At 50.0% G+C, this 23,090-nt stretch overlaps 1 protein-coding gene across 1 annotated transcript in view; it reads right to left on the bottom strand.

The window, feature by feature from the left end:
- Positions 1-12,002: 12,002 nt before the first annotated feature.
- Positions 12,003-23,090, bottom strand: part of Angpt4 (angiopoietin 4) — a 32,791-nt gene continuing 21,703 nt past the window's right edge. Inside the window, exons 5-9 of the mRNA XM_032902393.1 lie at positions 21,808-21,923; positions 20,254-20,355; positions 17,909-18,075; positions 13,867-13,997; positions 12,003-12,851 (exon numbers count right to left, since the gene is read on the bottom strand). Of these exons, the coding sequence (XP_032758284.1) occupies positions 12,691-12,851; positions 13,867-13,997; positions 17,909-18,075; positions 20,254-20,355; positions 21,808-21,923 (677 nt within the window). The 3' untranslated portion in view covers positions 12,003-12,690. The remainder of the gene's footprint in view (positions 12,852-13,866; positions 13,998-17,908; positions 18,076-20,253; positions 20,356-21,807; positions 21,924-23,090) is intronic.

Raw genomic sequence — 23,090 nt, 5'->3', positions numbered from 1 at the left:
ACAGAGAAACCCTATCTCAACCCCTCCCCCTCCAAAAACAGTGCTGGCGGCTCTCGAAGCTACTGACTTCCAGAAGTGCAAGCCATTAAGTGAGACTTCTGTGAAATATCCCCAGGAGAGGCTTGTGCAGCTGGGAGGAAAGCCCCCTTGTGTCTCTCCGTCTCTCCGTCTCTCTCTCTCTCTCTCTCTCTCTCTCTCTCTCTCTCTCTCTCTCTCTCTCTCTCTCTCCTGGCATCATAGAGCTCAGGGATGAAGGCTGGGGCCCAGTTGCCATTTTGAATCAAAAGGTTAAAGATGAACTGTTAAGGTACAGCCAGCTGAAGCAACCTGAAGTTAAGGCAGAACTGAAACATTGATGACACACGGGCATGGGTCAGCTCTGGGCGGACTCTTTCTATACTTTAAAGAAAATAAACAGCTCCCCAGCTGGAGGGATGGCTCAGTGGTTAAGAGCACCCTGCTACTGCTGCAAAGAACATGGGTTCAGTTCCCAGAACTCATCCATGACTCCAGTTCCTGAGGCAAGCACTCATTCATATAAAATAAGCAAATCTGAAAACAACAAGAACAGAGCAATTGGAAGATAGGACAGAGTTCCTGCATGTCACGGCACTTCCCCACCACTAACATATTAGTGTGTAAGGGTCCCTGCATGGGTGAAGCTATTCCAAGGAGAGACCCTTGCGCCCTCCTTAGTGGTCCTTAAGAAACTGGGGTCTCCCCAAGAGTCTCCTGATGGGAAAAGGACAAGGCCGAAGGCTGGTATTGTCCAGAGGACGAACAGAGGAAGAGAGATTTCACTGCTCCAGCTGTGCATGCCTCTGCCTCTCCATTTCAACATGAGCCTCATGTCAGGACCCCAAGAAGGGCTTATCGGGAGGGGGCAAGGGATTCTTTTTTTTTTTTTTTGGAGCTGGGGACCGAACCCAGGGCCTTGCGCTTGCTGAGCAAGCGCTCTACCACTGAGCTAAATCCCCAACCCGGGGCAAGGGATTCTTAAGTGGTCACCAGATGTCTTTGTTGGTCTTCCCAACGTGAATTGGATTTCTCTCCTTTCCCTGCTTTTTACTATGACCTGTCTCTGTGACTGGCCCATTGAGAATGGGGGTCCAAACCTGGCTGGTGAGGGCGGCCCGGGGCCCAGGCTGGTGTGTCGCATGCATCAGGAACACTACTGCATGTATCACAACTAACCAATATTGTCACATAGCTGATAGGTTCACACCTTATACTTCCTCAGTCAGTCCCTAAGGTCCTGGGCTAAAGGTCCATCCAGGACTGCTTTCTATCCAGCTCTATCATGGCTCCTCTGGGCTGTGACAGGAATTTTGTGAATTTTCGGATTACTTGTGTGTGGGCTCCATGTTTGGAGAAAGGCAGCAGAGTTGACCTCCCCCTCCCCCTCTTACTGTCCTCAGCAGGTTTTCCGTCACGATGCCACTCTGCTTCTGTCCTCTTCTGTCCTTGGCACAGCCCATGTTTTGGGAGTGGACAGTTTCATCCAACCGGTCTAGGTGGCCTCACACACATATGCAGAATGCTTCTTCATGGACGTTTATCTCTTAATATCTCATAATTGGTTTATGTAGATATGACTCATGCATATTTATCTGGGAAGCTGGAGTCCACTGCTGCTCTCCAGGCTTGTACGAACGATGCTGTCTGGTCTCTATGGGCTTCGGCTGGTTTGGCAGACTCTTTGACATGGGAGAGAAACACACGGAGGTGGGCATCTCTCTGTGAGAGTCACTCCATCCTCTCACCTACCTGGTGAAACATGACTCTGCTGAGTCCCCTCAAAGCCTGGCCTCTCTCTAAACCTTCCCTCTGACTTGGCCTGACTAACAGGGAAGGCCAAAGCTAGACGCAGGCAAGTGCTGTGAAACTCTGCCAGGCTGCTGGAGGATGATGATGCAGGGCAGCATTTCGGGCTGGTCCACAGATGCATGGTCAGTCAGAACCTGCTGGCCCCTCGGAGTCTGTCCAGAACCAGGCAAATGTAGAGGTCAGGCCTTCTAGTACCACGCCTGTTTTATACCATAAGCCATTTAAAAGAAAAGCAAATTTGTTTGCTTTTTTTCACGTAGCAAAGGCTTTAAACTGCTGAAGAGGGCTATTCGAATTTTCCTTCCTGTCTTTGAGACAGGGTCTCACTACCCAGCTCAGATTAGCCTCCACTTTGGATCTTCCTGCCTCAGACTCCTTCCTGAGTGCTGGGATCACAGCCTTGGGCCACCAATCTCCTTGAACATCCCATTACGTGCAATCCAGCCTAACATAGTAAGTGGATGGGATTTCATTTCTTTGGGAGGGAGAGTTATGAGAATCGAATTCCTGAAGCAAGTCATATTTAGACCGTAGACAGGTGAGTAAGTAATGATACTTATTATCACGATCTTATTAATTATGTATAAATAGATAGAAACCGAGAGAGAGAGCAGTGTGGAGGACAGGAGAGTTGGAGGGAGGTGTGAGAAGTGGGTGTGAGTGTGTGTATGGAATTTTCAAAGAATAAAAAGACATACTCTGGAATTTGTAATATTGATGATGTTGCTGGCAGTGTTACGGTCTGCTGATAACTCTAGGCTGAGAGGCTGGCCCTTGTATGTTTTACTAAATATGTGATATATATTATATATAAAATTATTTTGATTTATTACACATATATACAATTATTTTAATTCATTTTCAGTCTGGGGATCTCTAACTTGAAACTACAAGGGAGCAGCCCCACAGTTTTAACTGTGAACAGATTTTAATGAGAATGTCATTGCAGCTGCAAAGGAATACTGGTTGGTGACCCCTCCGTGTCAGGAAGACAGTTTTAGTGAGGCCTTGTGATGGCATCTGGGTGACTGCAAAGAGGGTTTGGGGATGAGCTTTGCCCTAGGTTGGGTACCATGGAGATGCTGGGGTAATGAAGTAGTATTTTAGTAAATCTCATACTGTAGTAGGAGGCAGACAGGACAGAATTGAGAACAGAGCTGTAACCCGTCTGGAAACAGTGGTCCCTCTTCTCGGACGCAGTCTGGAGAATTCAAGCCAGGTCATCACTCAGACATGGCCATGTTGGATTTTGTACAGACAGTGTCAGAGAGGACTTGTTTCTGTCCAGCTCATCAGTTTCAAGGTATCTCTGCTGGTGGTGTCTCGTGAGGTCTTTATGTCCCATACAGGTCCGACCTGGCTGTGAGCCTCAGATGGTCTTGCAGGGACACCTAAGGCTGGCAGTCTCCTTCTGGGTTCAGCTCCCAGAAGTCTGCCATGTGCTGACCCCATCAGCAATTCCACTGGCCCTTTTCCCCTTTGAAGAGTGGACGCGGGGAGGTGGCTTATCTCAAGACCAAAGAGAAGTGTGAGAATCTGCAGAGCAGGACATTAAGATCAATGCACGGGCTCCTGAGCCCAGGCCTGAGCCACGAACAAGCAGGTACTTACTTAGTAACTCCTGACCAGCCTTGCATAAGCTTTGTGCTCTTTTGTAGCCTGATGTTCAAGGTCACCCTACATCACCTGCTCTACTGGTCTGAGCAGTCGTAAGGCTCCAGTGGGGGAAGGACAGATGGTGAAACAACTTGATTGGAAGACTGTCAAAGAACACACACACACACACACACACACACACACACGCACGCACGCACGCACGCACGCACGCACGCACACGCACAAAGGGAGGTAGGAGGGAGGGGGAGGGAGGAAGAGAGAGAGAGAATACTGCAGGCACTATGCACAAGTAGAAGTCACAGTCCTGTTAGGCAGTCATATGATTAGATCCTGCAGATAATTTTATTTGTTTATTATTCGATGTCTATGGTTGTCCTGTCTGATTGTATGTCTGTGTACCACATGTGTCTGGTGCCTGGTGGAGGCCTAAAGAGGGTAGGGCAGTGGATTCCCTGCAACTGCAGTTACAGATGACTGTGAACTGCCTGATGAGTTCTGGGATTCAAACTCTCGTCCTCTGGAAAAGCATCCAGTGCTCCATCCGTGCAGCCAGCGGAGCCATTTCTGCAGTTAATTTACAAGGAGGAATGCCTGAAGAGACAAGAGGAAAACTGCTTGCTGGAGCTGACTAGGGCAGACACCGGGCCCTTCACACAGCACATTTCCTTTTATCTAAGGTACGGTGGGATGGTCAGAGCCCAGCAGCTTGGTCCATGAAGAGAGCTTGAGCCACACGGACTAAAAAACACAGTAAAGGTTTGGGGTTCTTCTCATGGAGGAACTGACCTGTCAGCCTTTGCCCCCCTTACCCAAGAGATGGATGGATTTTTACCTCGTCTAAACTACTCTGAGATGCTGTCGGTGCCCTTGCAGTGGACATGCAGCTCCTTGATCTCCATTTTCTCGGTTACTCATCTCAGCTCCGCCAGTTGCTGGCCTTCACGACGCCTGGCCTTGTCCTGGGCAGAAAGGGTTGTCCTCATGCTTTAAGGCTCTGTCGCTGCCATGTCGAAGTTCTTATCTCTGCACTTGGTGCGGGAAGTGAGGTCTGATCAGATAGTGAGATGGGCACTCGAGGAGGGAAGCGGGTGCCTGCAGCTCATGGGGTGGTGTGCACAGTTCCCACAGTCAGCAGAAGATTGTGGGAGGCCGCATGCGTGGACACTTGAGACCCAGGTCGAGCAGAGTGTGATGTGTGGTGGCTGCCTAGGCTGAGGCTGCCATGCTGGAGCCCATGGGCTTTTCTTACCACAGAGCCCATCACTGGGACAATATGCACAGGGCTTGCTTTTGGAGTTCTTGGATGTGCCCAGATAAACAGTATCATTTATTTATTTGGATAGAAGCCAGTCTTTTCTTAGAAGCACAGTGTATTCATGACGTATCAGGGAGGGTCCTAGAAACAGCAATGCCTATGTCACAGGGAAAGCCAAGTGCAGTTTAACTGCCTCTGAATTCCTCTACAAAATCATATTTTTCCCAGAGTGGCTTTCTTTTCGTTTTGAGTGTGTGTGAACATGTCTGGTCCTTCCTCACGTGCCTGACTTCACTTAGAGTCACACTTTAGGTACAAGAACAAACTGAACATGCCTGCAGCCCTCCTGAAGGTTGGGAAGCCAGCGTTCCTAGGACCATGGGTGCTATGCCGAGCCTCCTCCAGTGAACATGCTGCCTCCCACTGCCTGATTTACTGCTACTTCTTCAGTATCTTCTGCTGCTTCTCAGAGGCTACTTACAATGTGCTCTCTGCATTCCGGCTCTGGACACAGATGTAGGGGTGTTAGATAATCTTTTACCTCTCTTTGGGACTTATTCTCAAACTGTGTTCCCGTGGGACCCTGAGGTCATTTCCCAAACAGCAGGAAAAAGAGCAGGTCCCTGGACTGGCTTCTGTGATTGAAATGGGCCCAAGAGCCTTTGGGGTCCATATCTGAGTCTCAGTAGTAACAGTGAGCAGAAGCAGGAGATGATGGGAAAACACAGCAGTACCCTAGGTCACCCTTAGCACAGTGGTTACCAATTGCACCCTCGTCCTGTGGGTCCCAACTCACTGTTTTCTCCATTCACTCTATTCCTAGAGTCTAGGTACAATGGCTTCCAGACCCTGGATGAAGAGGGGCAGGTGTTGGCTACCCAGGAAGGGGCTGGGACAGCCAGGAGAGAGACAGTCAGGTTCCACACCCCTACCCTCACCCCCTCCTGGACCAGAATCAACACCTGAGCTCTCTGCCAGGGCTGGGAGCATAGTGCAACAACAGGCTGTGCAGGGCATGTGTCTGTGTGTCCTGAAACCACGGCAGGACAGTCAGGAAGCCAGAAACCTGAACCCAGGTCCTGTCTCTTATGGGGCAAGAGTGCCAGGCAGTGAACTTCCCTTTCTATGTGAGTTTCAAGTGCTGGTTGACAGTTCCCAGAAGATTCTGAGTGTTCAGTTGTTTTTCCTTTGACCAGGGCACAGGGGAGTGAGATGGAGACAGGGCTCATTCTGGAGCAGGTGGTTTGGGTCTACAGTACTCCTGTAGCCCTTTGCACGAGGCTTTGGCCATGTGATGTCACTTTCCCTGAGCTTGTGCCTCAGTTTCCCCACCTGTGAAGGGGGTACACTGAGCTCTCACTGAGTGGTTATGGGGCTCTGGGGATATCCGAAGGCAAGTTCCTGTGCAGTGGGCGTGGCATGGAAAGTAATACCATATGATGTCATAGAGAATGGCCCGTACCTGCCCCCCCCCGGCCTGATGACTTCCTAGTTCCCAGGGATCTCACAGGCCCCACCTTCCCTCTGTAAGGGGCAAAGCTAGAGAATTAGTCTTTGGTGTTTCTTGCACCAGTGCCGAATTGGGGCTCTGAATTAATGCCACAGGGACACCTGGACTCTTACTCCATAGTAGGAACCCTGCATAGAGGCAGTTTCAGAAGTCATGAAGAACCCAGGCTATACGCTAAACATTAGAATTTCTTCTTAGAGTTTTAGGGCTACTGAGGGCTTTGGCTAGGAGGAACACATTTCTAGGAGGGAAGTGCAGTCCTGTTAGGAGCCTAAGGAAGGAGGTTGGCTGTTAGGATGGGGCTAGAGGCTACCTGTCCTATTCCCCTCCTGCCACTTAGGAGATGGCACCATTGTGTCAGCTCCCCTGACCCTGGCTGGGGACAGCAGAGCTACTCACTAGGCATGGTTATTCCATTCCAGGTCTATTGAACTCACTGCATTATAGCTCCATTAGCTTAGCCTGTATCCCAATGTCTCTGAGACTCGGTGTCTACACTTGTAACACAGGGCAACAGAGCCTATTGGGAGCCAAAGGCTGCTACCCCATGTGTCTCCCTCTCTTTCTCTGTAGCCAAAGGCCAAGCCATGCATTTACTTCCTCTCTAACCCCAGCTGATCCAGCAGTGGCATCTGGAGGACTTCTAGTGAAGAAAATCTTCTGCTTACAGGTATAACAACCGAGGTCTAGACAGGCAGACAGTTTTCATACAGTGAGTCAAGGGAGCAAAACAGCAGGAACTGTGTACCCCTGTGCACATGCGCGTGCATGTGTGTGTGCGTGTGCGTGTGCATGTGCATGTGTCCATGTGTGCACAAGTGTGTTTTGTACTTATGTTTGGAAGGCCACTTCTTCCTTCACTGGCACCCCGGCCTCCAGTCACACAGGCTTCCCGTGGTTACAGACCTTTACTAAGCTCTTGCTAACAGCAGGGCCTTTGTCTTGTCTGTTCTTCCTACAGCTCTTCATCTGCCTCAGTCCTCTGTATATGCTAGTCCTGGATGTAAAGACTGTCTCCTTAGGGGCTGGAGAGGTGGCTCAGCAGTTAAGAATTTGCTGCTCTTGCAGAGGACCCTAGTTCAGTTCCCAGAACCCACATGGTGACTCATAACCATCGGTCACTCCAGCTTCAGGGATCTGATACTCTCTTCTGACCTTCTTGGGTGCTAGAAATGCACGTGGTGCTTATAAATACATCAGGCAACACACACACACACACACACAAAATAATGTGGGTGGTTTGTTTGATTTTGAGACAAGGTCTCACTCTGTGGTCCTCCCTTTGTAGACAAGCTGACCTTGAACTCACAGAGGTCTGTCTGGGAATGGTGGGGCATGCCCATAATCCCAGCACTGGGGAGGCAGAGACAGAAAGATCCCCGGTGTCTGTCAGGCAGTCAGTCTGGGAGCTCCAGGTTCAGTGAGAGACCCTGTCTCAAAACACAATGTGGAGAGCTACTGAGCAAGGCGCCCGATGTCAACCTCTTGTCTTCCCAGTACACACACATAAGAAGGAGAGCACGCGCGCTCAGCCCAGACCTCCTCCTTAGAGGTCCTTTAATTGTTTCCCCTGTAATTCTCTCTGGTCTGTCCTGCATATTGTCTGCATTTGTGGTATATTCTTTACTCACCTCATCCTGACCACTTTTAATTTACTCTTTGGCTGTCTTCCTCTAAGCCCGTCCAGTTCAGTGAGGCAGGCTGTATTTTGCCGCGTCCCCATCACCCTGCCAGGCCTGGTCCAGGTAGGCCTTTGACCATTCACAGCTGTGTAAGTGAATGCACACCTACAGAATGAATGATCCAAGGCTGCACATCTCTGAAAAGCTGCTTTATCAAAGAGGCTGCTGATGCAGTTGCCAAGGCAACCGTTTATCTGCTTTCCAAAGCATCTTTTAAAAGAGAGAAGCAAAAGCGCACACAGTGATAGAAAGGGAAACCAGTGAAGGAACCATTCCTGAAGTCACCGAGGGACCCTTCCACGAGGGCTGCCTGTTCCTCCCTCCCTCCCCTGAGAGTCACCTTCCCTCTTGTTCTTGGTTAGGTCCCTGTGTATGAACACAGTGAACTCCAGTATAGCAATAGCCTCTTCTGCCCTCATGCAGTGCTCTTAGGGCCAGAGTGTGCTGCCTGGCTGCCTCCATCAGGACCCGCCAGGCACCAGTGAGAACAGGCTGGTTGGGAGATCTTTCCAGAAAGTTCCTTTAGCCTTGTGATAGGCAGCGAGGACAGTACTTTAGTATTTTTATGGTAGGTGGACATGTGTCTCCAGAGAGCTGGAGGAAGGAGACAGCTCTGTGTGCTGGAGTGAGTGGCTATGCACCTGAACGAAACTTTCTCTTCCTTCATCCCGGAAATGGTAGGATACTAAGCAGAGGCAAGAAAAGGGATCAAAGGTCTGAGGTAGGAATTTCAGCTGCAAGCATCCCTGATCCAGTTTGCAGGAACTGCAGCAGCCAGGAGATGCAGCCTGCTCTCTAAGCCATCCCTGCCCCTGCTGGGTCCCTCCCTTAGCTGCATTGAGGTGGCACTGTTGTCCTCAGGGCTGTCAGAGGTTAGCAGTGCTTCATGGGACATTGAGTCTCAGAGAGAACCAGAGCTCTTCAGAACCATGCCTAGGACCTCTGGGCAGGACACCTCAGGTCCTTGATTATCTGAGGCAACCTGGGGCTCAACTGGCACCTGAGATAAGCAGGACTTGGGGGGCATGAGCAGCGGTGGGGAGGCACAGAAGAGGAAGCGGACTTCCTCCTGCTTCCTTACTTCCAGCAAACAAGACTTGGTTTGGTCTGAGTGGCTCTACCCTGGCTGGATATCATCACATAACTTGGCTTAGGTACTCAGAATCCTACTCATGTTGACCAGAGAATCATCCTTGGCTGTAACCTCTGGGCCAGAGCAATTTTCTGGCTCAAGATGCTGAGCTGGGACATGAACTGAGGCTGCTGAAGCCATCACATCAGAGACCCTGGCTGAGAATGCAGTCGACCAGGGGTGCAGCAAATTACAAGCGGAGGTAGGCATCACTTGAGCTCCTGCAACCAGCTGTACCTGAAATCGCCCACGCGGCCATGATAGGTAGGTGAACCTATCTTCAGGACATGGTCTCTGTGTCTGGTGAGGTGAAGGAATGTGAGAGGGTAGCATGAATATTAAGGAGCAGGAGTCCTGGGGTGAACTGATGGAGGGGCTGCCCCCTGGGGCCTGCAGCTTTGCCTTGCTCTACTCCCCAGTAGTAGACTAGAAATGTCACCGCAGAGATAAATGCTGTGGACGCAAGAGCAGGATGCTTCCTGCTTGCCTGGATTAGGAGTAGTAGCATATATTTGGGGGGGAGGTTTCTTACTCTTTTGGCCTATTGGTGAACTAGAATGTGTGTGTGTGTGTGTGTGTGTGTGTGTGTGTGTACTGTGTATGTGGTGTACATAAGTTATGTGTGTGTGCATGTGCATGTGCATGTGGTGTGTGTATGTGTGAGTGTGTGTGAATGTGGTGTGTATGTGTGTGCTATAGTGTGTGTGTCTGTGCATGTGGTTTGTATGTGCGTGTGTATGTGGTGTTTGTGTGTATATGTGGTTTTTGTGTTTGTGGTGTGCTGTGTGTGTGTATGTGTGTGTGTGTTATAGTGTGTGTGTGTCTGTGTATGTGGTTTGTGTGTGTGTGTCTATGTATGTGGTTTGTGTGTATGTGTCTATGTATGTTGTTTGTGTGTATGTGTATGTGTGTGTGTGGTATAGTGTGTGTGTCTGTGTATGTGGTTTGTGTGTGTGTGGTGTGTGTGTGTGTGTCTATAGTGTGTGTGTGTGGTGGTGTGTGTGTGTGGTATAGTGTGTGTGTCTGTGTATGTGATTTGTGTGTGTGTGTGGTATAGTGTGTGTATGTGCTGTGTGTGTGTATAGTGTGTGTATGTGTGTGTGTGTGTGTGTGTGTGTCTGTGTATGTGTGTGTGTGGGTGTGTGTGTGTGTAGTTTGTGTATGTGATGTGTGTGTGTGTGTATGTGTGTTGTGTGTGTGTGTGTGTGGTATAGTGTGTGTTTGTGTTGTGTGTGTGTATAGTGTGTGTGTTATAGTGTGTGCGTCTGTGTATGTGGTTTGTGTGTGTGTGTGTCTCTGTAGTGTGTGTGTGTGTGTGTGTGTGTGTGTGTGCCAGAGGTCAACCTCAGATGCCATTCTTTAAGATCTATCATTTTTGTCTCTCACACAGATCTGCAGCTTGACCGTTAGACCAGACCAACTGACCAGTGAACCCAGGGACCCACCCGTCTCTGCCTCCTCAGTGAAGGGACGTCACCGTGCCCATCTTTTCATATGGGCCCTGGGATTAAGCTCAGTTTCTCATGATGTGACTATGCGGGTACTTTACTGACTAGGCCGTCTCCTCAGCTCAGGAGCTAGCATTCATGGTCACCTGCTTCCTGCTAGGAGACTGGGACATTGGCACATGTGGCTTCATTCCTCCACAGCACAACACAGCTGGAAGGGAGCATTACTGAGTCCATTTGTCAGGCAGGACAATAAGGCCATGGGAAGTTGAGCAACTGGCCTAGGATCTTAAGGCCAGTGTGATCCCCAAATTCTGCCCCATCTCAGATAGTAGGCAGTACATAAAGTTCTGCTGGGTGAATGCTGAATAAGGCGATTTGAGCTTTCTGTGTGCAGCAGCCTGATTCTAAGTCCTTTCCAGTCCTGCTGGAAATGCCCCATAGCATTGGACCCTAGGGAGGATGGAGCCCATGCCTGCAGTCTTAGCTTGCCCAGGAGACCTGAGAAAGGTGCTTCCCGGCTGGGCTAGGTGTCAGCAGATTGTAACAGTACTGTGAGGACTGTGGAAGGGCACACAGTGATCCGACAGGCAAGAGTGGTTATGGCCCCTCCCTTTGCTTTAAGCTTCTTAGAGATCATGTGTTCCTATGACTGCCAGTTCAGGCTAAGACATCACCTCCTTCAGGGACTGAGGGTAGCACCATGTTGGATGAGGCAGGAGGCCTTGACCCGGAGGCAGGAAGGATCGCTTGGCTGGTGTCAGGCTCGACAGTCGCTGGGCTGAGCCAGAGTGGCTGAGCAACCCTGAGGGCAGCAACACAGGCAGAGGTCTGGCTTATTGTAGGCAGGAGGATCCCTGGAGGAGAGCAACTCCTAGCACAGACAGGATCTCTGTTCTAGAACCTTCTTTAATGGCACGTCTATTTTAATGCAAAGTCCCTTCTAGTTGTGTTTTAGAGGCTGTCTGAGGCTGCCCCATGATCTTCGTAGCCAGCAAAGGTGGGGTGGATAGAGCTGGAGGTGGGGGACAAGTCCTTAGGGTTCCTCATTCATGATGGATGGGGGCCTGTTTTGCCAAGAAAGTCCATAGTCCTGAGATGGGACAAGTAGAGCTCCATAAAAAAAGTGTGTGTGTGTGTGTGTGTGTGTGTGTGTGTGCGTGTGTGTGTTTTCCTGTGTCATATATGTACACAAGGAGGCCAGGAATCAACTCAGGCCTTCCTCAACTACTTCTCCACCTTATTTTTCTCCCTCACCAGCTCAGCTAGGTTGGCCAGCAAGCTCAGGAGAGCCATTGGTCTCCGCCTCCCAGTGCTGATTACAGGTCCTCATGGCTACAGCCAGCTTTTTTTACAGGGTTGCTGGGGATCTGAACTCTGGTCCTCACACTTACATGGCAAGAATTTTACCAGTGCAGCCGTGTCCCTAGCCCTCATTTTCAAGGAAATAAATTTGGGGAGAGCTGCTTCCCCTAACTCCTTCATGGGTGAGCATAAGGCTGGGGAACACATGGAAGACCCTGACAAGTCCTGCAGTTAAGAAACTCTATTCTCTTTATTTAACCTGCTGTTTCTCTCTCACTTCATCTAAAATACCTTAGAGAGGAGCCTTAGTACCTACGGAACACACTCTAGGGCACACTGGAGTGAAAGGATCCCTTCTCCTATTTCTAGAAGCCTCCGAGAGACCAGGTCTGACTGTCAACCATTGAAGCCCAGGAGCCACGGAGCCCTGGGAAATAATGGCTAGCGCTGGGGGGCTGGAAGTGGGAACAATATTCACCAGCCTTGGAAGGAAGTCTTCGGACGACTCAAGGCTAGAGAAACTTGGAATTAATGAAGGGGGATAGGTTCGTCTCTCAGACGCTCCTGGAGGAGGGCACCCCAGTCTGCATGATTTTCCCCGCCACCTGCAACCCCTTCCTCTGAGGTGTCAAGTTCAGTCTGCCTCAAACTGTGACAGGGAGTCCCTGCAATGCAGCAGGAGGGGGAAGAACATGGGTCCCACAGAGGCAGGTGCCTCAAGCACCCAGCATTTCACACTAGAGGGGCCCAGGGAGGCAGGTGACTCTTGTAATTCAGGTGCAAGATAAGCTGGTTCTGGTGTCCCAGAATGTCAAGATGAGCCCTGGGCACTGACTTCGGGGCAGGATCCAGCTTGCACAGAGCCATCTGGGTTGAGAATCCTCCTTGAGCATCAGTCTCTGTAGGGCTGTGTGTCAGGCACCCATTGGCCGCAGCATCATGCGTGTGCCATGCAGTGAGTAGCTGGGACCTCGGAAGTAGTGCCAACGGATGCCATTGATCTTATGCAAGTGTTGATGAACCGGATAGTAGATGCCATTGAGGTTGGAGAGGCCACAGGCGTCAAACCACCATCCTAGTGGAAGAGGGAGGACAGAGTTTGGAGGAGGTGAGATGCCTTGGCCTAGATTCAGGAGAGATAAGGCTGATGGATTGCAATTTTGGGATGCCAGTTTGCTGACAGTGGTGGGCTGGGTATTGGCAGAGGTAAAGCCAGGGCTTCGGAGGGTAGCAGAGGTTCTGGTCACAGCTCATGCCCCTTGGTGACTTGCTGCTGTGTCTCTGACACCTCTATCTCCCTTCTTTTCTCTTGATGACTTCCTACCAGGCTCTGTTGTGCCCTCCTGTTCACTCTAGTGGTCTCTGTGTTTGTGGATGTCCCTCTGCGTGTCCTTTGTGTCATGTGTCTCTCTGCTGCTCTGTCTTCCCCTGGGGCTCTGTCCCCAGTGAGCTCTGCACACTTCCTGCCCATCTCTTGGGCTTTAGTCCTCTCCTTGCTGCCTGCTGTCACCTGCACCTCTCTGCCTCCCTGTCTCTGTGATTTGGGTCTCTTCTATCAGTGCTGTTCCCATTCCATCTCCAGCCTCTGGCCTTTTCCCTGCCGGGAGCACTGCCCGACATAGAGATGGGCAAGGGAGCTGCCTTCCCTGCTTCTGGTCTCTCCCATGATGTTTCTACCTGGCCTAGGGAGTAGGAAAATCAGCAGACAAGAAGGTGGCATTGATGGGCATCGAACCTTCCTGGAGCTACCCTTGCTATCTCCCAGCTGGTCTTGAAGGAAATCTAATGGTGTTTCTATTGAAGGTACAACCCCACGGGGACTCGAGTGACAGGGAAGAGGGAGGTTTTGCTGGAGTCTCACCAGGAACACCCATATGCAAACAATATTTGGACACACCCACCTCCAGGGACCATGTGAACACACCCACCTCCAGGGACCATGTGGACACACCCACCTCCTGACATCATCTGGACACACCCACCTCCTGACATTATCTGAACACACCCACCTCCAGACACCATCTGGACACACCCACCTCCTGACATCATCAAAGCACACCCACCAACAGGCGTCATCCTGCTACCCTCACCTCCAGACAGCATCTGAGCACATTTGCACATGCAGTTATCATTGTCCATGTCTTTGGTACTGAACTTGGTGCCCTGAGGAGCCAGGCTGTTCTTGAGCCTTGCTGAGATGCTGCTGTCATTCACAGAGAGGCTGGAGGCCGTGGTGAGGTGGAAAAAGAAAGGGGTACAGAGTCAGGCTGGGGCTCCCCCAGGGGTTCTGTTCTGGTAATTTCCAACCTGTTATTTTGCTTGAGAAACGCACCCTGCTGTGAGGCTAAGGTCCCTCATGGTGGCCCTCCTTACTTGTCACCCTGAGATCACAGCGCTCACTGCCGCTGGGCCTTTAAAAGTGTCTGGATTTGGGTCCTAGAGAGCTGTGAGTGGAAGGCACAAAGAGGAAGGGCAGCGGGTTGAAGTCTTTCCAGCATCTGCTTGCGGTGTCTTGAGAAGGTTAACTCATTTTAATTTAACCCTCATAATATCATAATATCATTTCCTATGCAAGGAAAGGGAGGTGCCAAGAGCCGAAGGAGCCTGGTCAGGTTCTCAGACTCTAACCATCAGCGCCAGAGTCCAGTCTGGAGTGGCCTGGTACAGGCAGGGTTAAATGCCCTTTGCCTGCCAGCCCTGCTGCTTCAACCTAACAGTTGCTCTATTCCACCCTTCTTTCGTAAAGCCCTCCTAGCCAGTCCAGCCCTCATGGATCAACCTTCAGGGACTCCCCAGTGAGGGGACAGAGGGTCTCTGTTTCTTTGCTAGACTCTGTGTGAATATGTTCAAGCCTCCAGGGTGGAGCATGACTGTGGGGTTGGGGTAGGGCAGAGCGCCTGGATTCAAACCCCAAGATGTCCGGTCTGTCACTGCCTGGCACTGGGAAGGCATCTCCACCCCACTGAGTCTCATCTTCGCTTATTCAAATTGTGACAAGAGACTTACTGTGACTTTGTTCACCGTGCGACTTAGTGACATCAGCCAGTGAAGTGTGCTGAGGGGGAGGTGGGTTTGGTGAGAGCCCCTCATATTCAGAACTAGGGATTCAGTCCTTGGCCCAGGTTGGCCTGGCTGGAAAATGTAGGGAAAACTTGCCTGAGCAGCTGAGGCAGGAGCTGGCTCAGGTCACTAAGATGCTTCTATGCTATATATACCTATATGTAATATATTTTACATAGTATAAGTACAATGCAGCATATATAGAATGTATACAGTATATAGTATACTATATAATAAAATATACTATATATGCTACTATAAGAGGTATGCATATATGCTACACATACAGTATAATATATAGTATAACCATATAATATACATACACATACTATATGTAATTATATATACTATATATACTATGTGATATATATATATATGTATATTAAATCTATACTACTATATAGAGGGAAGCAGCAGAAGATGGGGACAGCTAGGGCAGAACTCAGGAGCTAGTCCTGCAGGCCCAATGTCTCTACATGGCTGGCTCAGTCCATGCCTCTCACCCACAGGCTTTACTTATCTGTGTAAGGCAGGCTGTTCATGATCAGCCATGAAGATCTAAGGTGAACCCTTAAGCATGCTGTCCTAGCCCTGGGGACTGTGTCACACACAGTTGTGACCAGATAGGGGCTCCAGGGTTGGATTCACAGGTTGCCTACCCACTTATAGGCACTGGCTTCTCCCTCTGGCCATTAAAGACTCAGTAACGTTCGTCTCCTCTCTGGAAACCGGAACAGGAGTCAGTGACTCTCTGGGGACCTCTACCCCAGGGTCCAGGAAACCGTCCATTGATCTCACCTGCCTTAGGAAACCCAGAAACTTTAATCTCTCTCGTGAATCCCCAAGAGAGAATGTGAAGTGTGCTCAGCCGGTTCCTGACACTGCATCTAAGAAACAAGAGCGCCTCCTGCCTGTCACTGATGGTCCTTTCATCCCTGTCTATGGGCTTCTCTGTGGTTCTTCCCACTTAGCTGCTGACCTGGAGATAGGACGCAGAGCAAGCTGTCATCCTGCCCCCTCCCCTGCTCCTCCTCAGTAGTTTCCAGGGTTTCTAGTGGTTTCCAGACCCTGCACCCAACCCCGAGCTAGTCCTCCAAGCCTTTCCTATATAAGTGGACACTGTATGGCCCCGGGAGCCCTAGTGAACATTCAGGTTTGGGTAGCATATGACCCAGCTGGATACCAGCTCTCTGCTATTTTTATAATGTAAGAGTGTGTGTAGATGTTTGTGTATCAGTGTACATATATGTTTGTGTGCACGTGGAGACCAGAGAACAATCTCTAGTGTCCTTGCTCAGGTATTTTTTGAGACAGCGTATTTCATTGGTCCATTGAGCTCCAGTGAGTTCTCCATTTCTCCAGGACGGGGGATGTAGGCATATGCTACCATGCCTGACATGGGTTCTGGGATTAAACTTGGGTCCTTATGCTCCAAAGGCATGGACTTTATTGACTGAATTATTTCTCCAGTCCCACTCTTCTGTTACTTTTGAGAACAACCTAATTTTCTGGGATTCCCCCTCCCAAAAAGACTTGCCACAAGCTTCGCCCCTCTCGGGAGTCCTCTTTGATTGTCCAGTATCTCTGACCCCTGAATGTTGCCCCTGGAAGCGCCTACCTCTGTGGGGTAAGTGGATTGCCTATGAACACGTTTGACCCCATTCCACCACTACCATGCTGGTATACAAGCAGCTCTGAGGACAGAGTTTTAGGCCAGAGTCTTTCTCTAGTGACCATAACATGCCTGGCACAGGACAAGTTTCAATATCCCGGCATTAAGGCTCTGCTGCCAATATAGTACGTGCTGCCTTTTGAGTGTCACCAGAGCTGATAGCAGGGAGCTCTCCATGGTTCAGGGACAAAGCCAGAGGTGTACACTCAGTTTGCATGCAAGTGTATAGGGAGGGCTGAGAACTGAGCATAACTGCATGGTGAACACGATCCATGTAGACACGGTTAGACAGATGTCGGGGTGGTGTGGTTCTGCCTTTGAATCTAGCATTTAAAGATCTCCAATGTTCACCCAACACTTACTGTATGCTAGGTGCTTTAGCATAGGTTATCTGATTTATGATGCCAGACTCTGGCTCTCACGGAGAAGGCCAGCGCCCCACATAAGGGTTGCAACAGTGATGGTGGTTCCAACACTTTTTACCTGCCTGGCACCATGAGGATGCTTTGGATGGAATCCCTCATTTGAGCCTGCACCCTCTGAACTGGGTTTAGGGTGTGCTTGGGGCTCTCACTCAGCCTTGCATGGCTCAGCCCTAGGGTGCTCCCTCCAGCTCTGCCTCCTGCACCTGAAGTCTTGTGAGGGAGAATGGCAGGCTCACCCTGCTGGAGGAAGCAGGAACATTTAATAAGAAAAGGGAGGCATGGGGGGAATGCCAGGGAAGTGTAGAAGTAACTTTATGAGGCAATAGATATTTAGAGGTCCCCTTAGAGGAACTGAGTCTCCTCAGCTTTCGGTGCCTCAGGTTCCTTATGACTAAACATGCATAGTAATGTCTGCCTCACAAGGTTAGGCAATGCGCAGGACACAGTAGGTAGGTGCCTGGGAAATGCTTGCTTCTTTTCCTAAACACACACCATAAACCAGACAGAGGAAGGGGTGGAAATCCTTGATGACTTAACCATACATAGCCTTATTCCCAACCCTGCTGAAGAGCACAGCAAAGGTTGGCCTTGATGAGCCCAAGTTTCATTCAGGGCTGCAAATAGCAGTGCTGAGAACAGTTCTCCTTTCTTGCAGTGTGGGGACTTCTGCATCTCACCACAGGGCATCAGGACAAACTGAGAAGTCAACCGCCCCTCCTGTAAGTGGGGTGGGCTAACCTCGGACGATCCCTTCTTGCTCTAGGCACAGTGGCGTCAGTGACAGTCTTTCCACCCCACCCAGTGTCCGAGATGTGCTGAGTGCTAAGTGGCCACCTCCAGATCCCTGTGACGTGCACCCAAATGGGGGCCAGATGGTGGAAGTGGGAGACGCCCAGGGAATGACCCTTGGGGCAGGCTCTGCAGCCACTTGCTTTGGGACCCCAAACCGCCCACAAGCCTGGGCCCCAAGCCCACCTGTACCGCTGCCTCTCGCTGCCCAGCTGGAAGTTCTCATACTGGATGGAGGTCTGGTGGCCTTCCCAGTCGTGCAGCTCCACACGCAGCAAGTAGGCCATTCTGCTGGTGAGGCTGTGCACAGCCTCATTGCCCAGCCAGTGCTCTCTAGCCACATTACCAAAACCCTGTGGGGAGGAGAGGAAAGGGTGGCTGTGTGCTGAAGAGGGAGGCGGTGTCTGCGGCTGAGGAGCTGGGCCAGCCAAGGCTCTGTGGCCACTTAGCCAAGGTCAATGTTAATGAGCAAGTTAATTAGAACAGTGTGCAGAGGCCTGGGACCCGAGCTGCGCTCTAGAGAACAAAGACAAGGTGTTTGTGAATTTTAAGTCCACTAAAAATAACTGAAATTCCATTCCTCTAAAGTCAGAAACACTCAGAACTCATTTGTGGTGATGGAGATTGGAATAGCTCGGAAGTGGCTCTTTGGGGGAGAGCAAGTGCTGTGCAAGAATGAGGGAGGGCGAGGTTAGAATCCCCAGCACCGGTGCACAAGCAGAGAGGAGACTCCCTGGGGCCCACTGGCCACCAACCTGGCTCAACGCAAGGGAGGAAGGCAGAGAAAGGTAGAGCCGGACACAGCACCCTCCACCGGCTGCCTAGCATGAATGCAAGCATAAAGACACGTGTGCATACACTGCATGGGGAAACTCACACTCACAGATAATAAAGTGAAAAGAAAGAGGCAGTACCTTTGGGGACACACCTAGGGAGATGGGGCACACAGGGGGACTTTCCAGGTTCCGGGAAGCTGGGTTTTAAGCCGTGAATGGCAGTGAATGGATAGCCTGTGGGGAGATTCATGGAGCTCTTTGCTTTATTGTTGTGTGCTCAGCTACACGCGTGTTAAGCCCCAGCAGGAAGGAAACGGCCGAGCCAGCTGCCAGGCAGGAGAGGCAGAGAACAGTTTTCCAGAGGTGGGATGGAGGCCAGACAGTTTCAGCAACGGAGAAATCTAAGGCTACCAGTACTCAGAGTGTCCTTGTAACCCAAGCTCCAGGGTGGCAAGAAACCAATGCCCTTAGGCAGAGCAATCTCTCAGGACCAAGGACAGGGGCACACAGTGTCCACTTGATCTATCGCCTGCTTAATGTCGACCATTGTTAAGTCCTTTTCTAGAGGACGGCTGACGGGCACTGACTGATTCCTTGTGAATCCTTTCATAGTTCTTTTGCTTTTGAAAAATTCAACGGCCTTTAAGTCATCTTGCCAAAACTCCTCTGTTCGAAATTTAACCAAAAACATAAAATTGGAAGGCAGCTGGACACTCCTTGCCATCCATGTGTTCTGTGGAGCAGTCCTACTTTCAAGAATCTGCCTTACACCGAGTGCCGTAGGATAGCCCTGTAATCTCAGTGTCGTGGAGGTGGAGGCAGGGGGATCAGACCTTGAAGGTCATCTTCTGTCACAAAGAGAGTTCAAGGTCAACTTGCAATACCTGGAAGCCAGAAGAAGGCGAGGCGGAGGCAGAGAATTTGTCTTGCAGATACGTTTCAGAGATAGAGAAAGATGAGGAAATTGGAAAAGCCTGGTGGCTCGTGCCTTTAATCCCAGCACTCGGGAGGCAGAGGAAGGTGGATCTCCGTGAGTTCTAGGCCAGCCTTGCCTACACAGGACAGCCAGTGCTATGTAGACTTACCCTGTCTAAAGCAAGCAAACAAACAAAAAACAACACCCCCCCAAAATGATATAGTTAGGGATGATGAGAAACTTTTTTTGTTTCATTGTTTGCAGCGTGTGTGTGTGTGTGTGTGTGTGTGTGTGTGTGTGTGTGTGCATTCCAGAGGTCAATGCCAGGTGTCACTACTCAGACGTGACATTTTTGTTTTTGAGATAGGATCTCTCACTGACCTACGCTAGTTAGTCTTTGAGCTCCAGGGATCTGTCTGCCTGTGTGTCTGTCTGTCTGTCTTTGCCTCCTCAGATCTGGAAACACAGATACATGCCACCCTTCTCAACCTTCTTATGTGGTTTCTGGGGATCGAACTTAGGTTCCCTTGTTCTCAGTAAGCATTTCATCTACTGAGATACCGCCCCGGTCCCTCCTTTGGAGTCTTTAAGAAAATTATCAACATGCATGTGTTGGTTTTTCAAATATTAAAACAAATATCAAATTTCATACACATGTAAAGAATGCCAAAATGGGGGCCTCAATCTGAGGCCAGGCCTGGAAAAGCAAGGGAGTCTGGGAAGTTGGCTTTAGGTGAGCTCTGCGTCCACCCAGGGGAGAGCTAGGGCTTTCCCGTCTCCACCCTGGCACCCGCCTGCACGGGCTGGGGGCTGGGAGCCCCTCCCAGACAGCATATTACCTCTTTGTATTCCTCCCAAGTCCTCTGGAAATTCAAGCTTCCGTCCTCCCTGCGCTGGATGAGGGTCCAGCCACCTCCATCAGTCTCCATGTCACAGAACACCTGTGGGGAGGTGGGACGACACAGCTGGAAGCCCTTGGAGGGGCCACAAGCCAAGTCTCAGGCAGCCTCAATGTAACTTGGCTGAACTCTGCCCTCCTCTAGTAACGGTGAACCCGAGGTCAAGGGCATCAGGAAAGTCCAGCCGAAGACTCCCTGCCCACTGTCATTGTCTTTCAAGGAGGCCAGTGACTAATGCCCTCTGAGCCTCCTCCCCATTTGCAGAGTGGGGATGTCTATACTGCGAACTCTACACCCCAGTTCTCTGCAAACCAGCATTTTTGTGAGGATTTCAGAATAGAGGCTGATGTGAGAAAGGTCTTCTCATTTGTTACCACTGCAGGGGTGCAGCCAGGGTCAGAGTTCACATTAGACACCTGACAGAAACAACTTGAGGGAGGAAGGACTTATCTTGCTCATGACTTAAGAGTATTTTTGGGGCACAGTTGCTTGACACTGTGTACTGGGACAAAACATTATTATGGTGGCATATGAGAGAGAGAGAGAGAGAGAGAGAGAGAGAGAGAGAGAGAGAGAGTGAGTGTGTGTGTATATGATGTGTGTGAATGTGTGTGTGTATGTGTGTGGGTGTATATGTATGTATGTGATGTGTATGTGTGTGTGTGAATGTGTATATATGTGTGTGATGTGCGCGATGTGTGAGTGCATGTGTGAATGTGTGTGATGTGTGTGTATTTATGTGTGTGTGAATGTATGAAAGTGTGTGTATGAATGTGTATTTCTGTGTGTGTGTGAATGCATGTATATGTGCATGTGAGTATATATATGTGTGTGTGTGATGTGTGTGTATGTGTTTGTGAGTGTATACATATGTGTGTGATGTGTACAATGTATATGTGTGTGCTGTTTATGTGTGTGAATGTGTGTATATGTGTGTGTGAATGTGCGATTATGTGTGTGCATATTGTGTATGGGTATGTGAACGTGTGCTCCCATCCTGTCTGGCCTGCCTCAAACCTCATCCCTGACACTCAAACTTCCCTGACTCCCTTACAGCTGGGAAACTGTCAAACTCAAAGTAATCTCGGAGCCTCTCATGGGATGGTGGCACCCCTTCAGCCCATCACCAACTTCACAGACCCAACTCCTGCTTCTCCTAGACTGTGTGTGAATGAAATAACCTGCTTGGGCAAAGAAAAATAGGTGTGCCCATGGCCATCAATTACATGAGTGGCGGCCATCTTTACCAACATAGAACAGTTTCCTTCTGCCTAGAAGCTTGGTTCTGGAGAAGATGGTGCCCAAGGGTAGTCTGCTGGCTTTGTGAACTTCAGCTTCATCCCTTCCTTAGAAACCTGCCTGGTGAGAGTTTCCAGAACAGGAATCCCTCCTTCTCTGGGCTCTCTGATGGTGGATAAAGCCTAGTGTTGATGGGGCAGGGTGGGAGGGTCTGTCAGTAAGTCCCCAGTTCAGCAATATCTAAAAAACTCTAACCTTGAGAGGCTTTGTCATGTTGGCCCCATGGATGGTATAGACACCACTGGTGTTGGCTCCAGAGCGCTTGATCTCTGCACAATCCCGGAACAGCGGCTTAGGCGTCTTTAAGGAAACTGCATCAGAACAGAGCAAATATCAGCGGGGAGGCCAGGCAGGCATGGCAGTGCTCATCCATAACCACAACACGCTGGGAGCAGAGGCAGGAAGATCTTGAATTAAAATAAAGGCAAAATGGAAAGAGATAAGGGAAGGAGGAAGAGAGGGAGAGACAGGGAGAGGAAGAGGAGAAATAATCTGCAGGAAGTGAGCAGGTAGAGAGAGGAGACCAGGCAGTCACATTCTGCCTGGGGTGGTCTGGAGACAGGAAGATGAAGGCTTCTCTCAGGAGGGCATGGTGAGCCGGGACCATCCAGGTGAGGGGAAGCAGCATGTTTTCCACATCCCTGGGCAGGAAGAGCTCTCTGTGCAGGGGATGGGGTGAAGGGGGAGTCACAAGGGTAGAGGCCACCACATGGACAGGGCAGGGAAGGAATGGACAGCAAGAAGCCTGGGCTTCTGCAGGGTCAGCAGCGTCAAACACCAAGGACTCGGCTGCAGGCTTTGGTACAGTGCTTTGCTTGAGTGGCATGGGCTGTTGTAGAAGATGCCTGTCAGGAGCCATCAAGGATAGGTTAAGGCTAGCAGGTGGGCTTCCTGGAGGTGGCCACCATTTTTGCATGGTCTGCAATGGGTGAGCTCAATGGCAAGGTTCCAAAAAGACTTCATCTCAGGATTGTTTCTCGCAGCTGATATGCCTTTCCTGCCATTATTAAATTAATATACTAGCTCTGGGCATTAGCCCACCCTATTGATCAGATTCCCTGCAGATCAACATAAAGATGGACTTTCACGAATTAATGCTGTCTAGGTGAATTAATGATCCCATAGAATTCCTAATTGATTCAAATAATTTTAGGAAGAAAGTGTTTTAGAGATGGTCTTAGTGGTTTGGCTAGAAAGAGGTAATAAAGTTAGAATCAAGACTAGAATGTGCCCACTCCTCGTAATAGTAAGCAAAGGCTGCATAGTTAGAAATACAGTGAGCGTTCATAACTACACTTAAAAGAAAAGAAATGGGCTCGGAACAAATTCGTGTTCAAGGAAAAACGTTTAGGTCTGGGGTTGGGGATTTAGCTCAGTGGTAGAGCGCTTGCCTAGCAAGCGCAAGGCCCTGTGTTCGGTCCCCAGCTCTGAAAAAAAGAAAAAGAAAAAACAAAAACAAAAACAAAAACGTTTAGGTC

This window comes from Rattus rattus, chromosome 5 (genome assembly GCF_011064425.1).
Source record: "Rattus rattus isolate New Zealand chromosome 5, Rrattus_CSIRO_v1, whole genome shotgun sequence".
Lineage (NCBI taxonomy): Eukaryota > Metazoa > Chordata > Mammalia > Rodentia > Muridae > Rattus > Rattus rattus.
The sequence above is the reverse complement of the archived record's forward strand: the minus strand, read 5'-3'. Positions and strand labels throughout refer to the sequence as shown.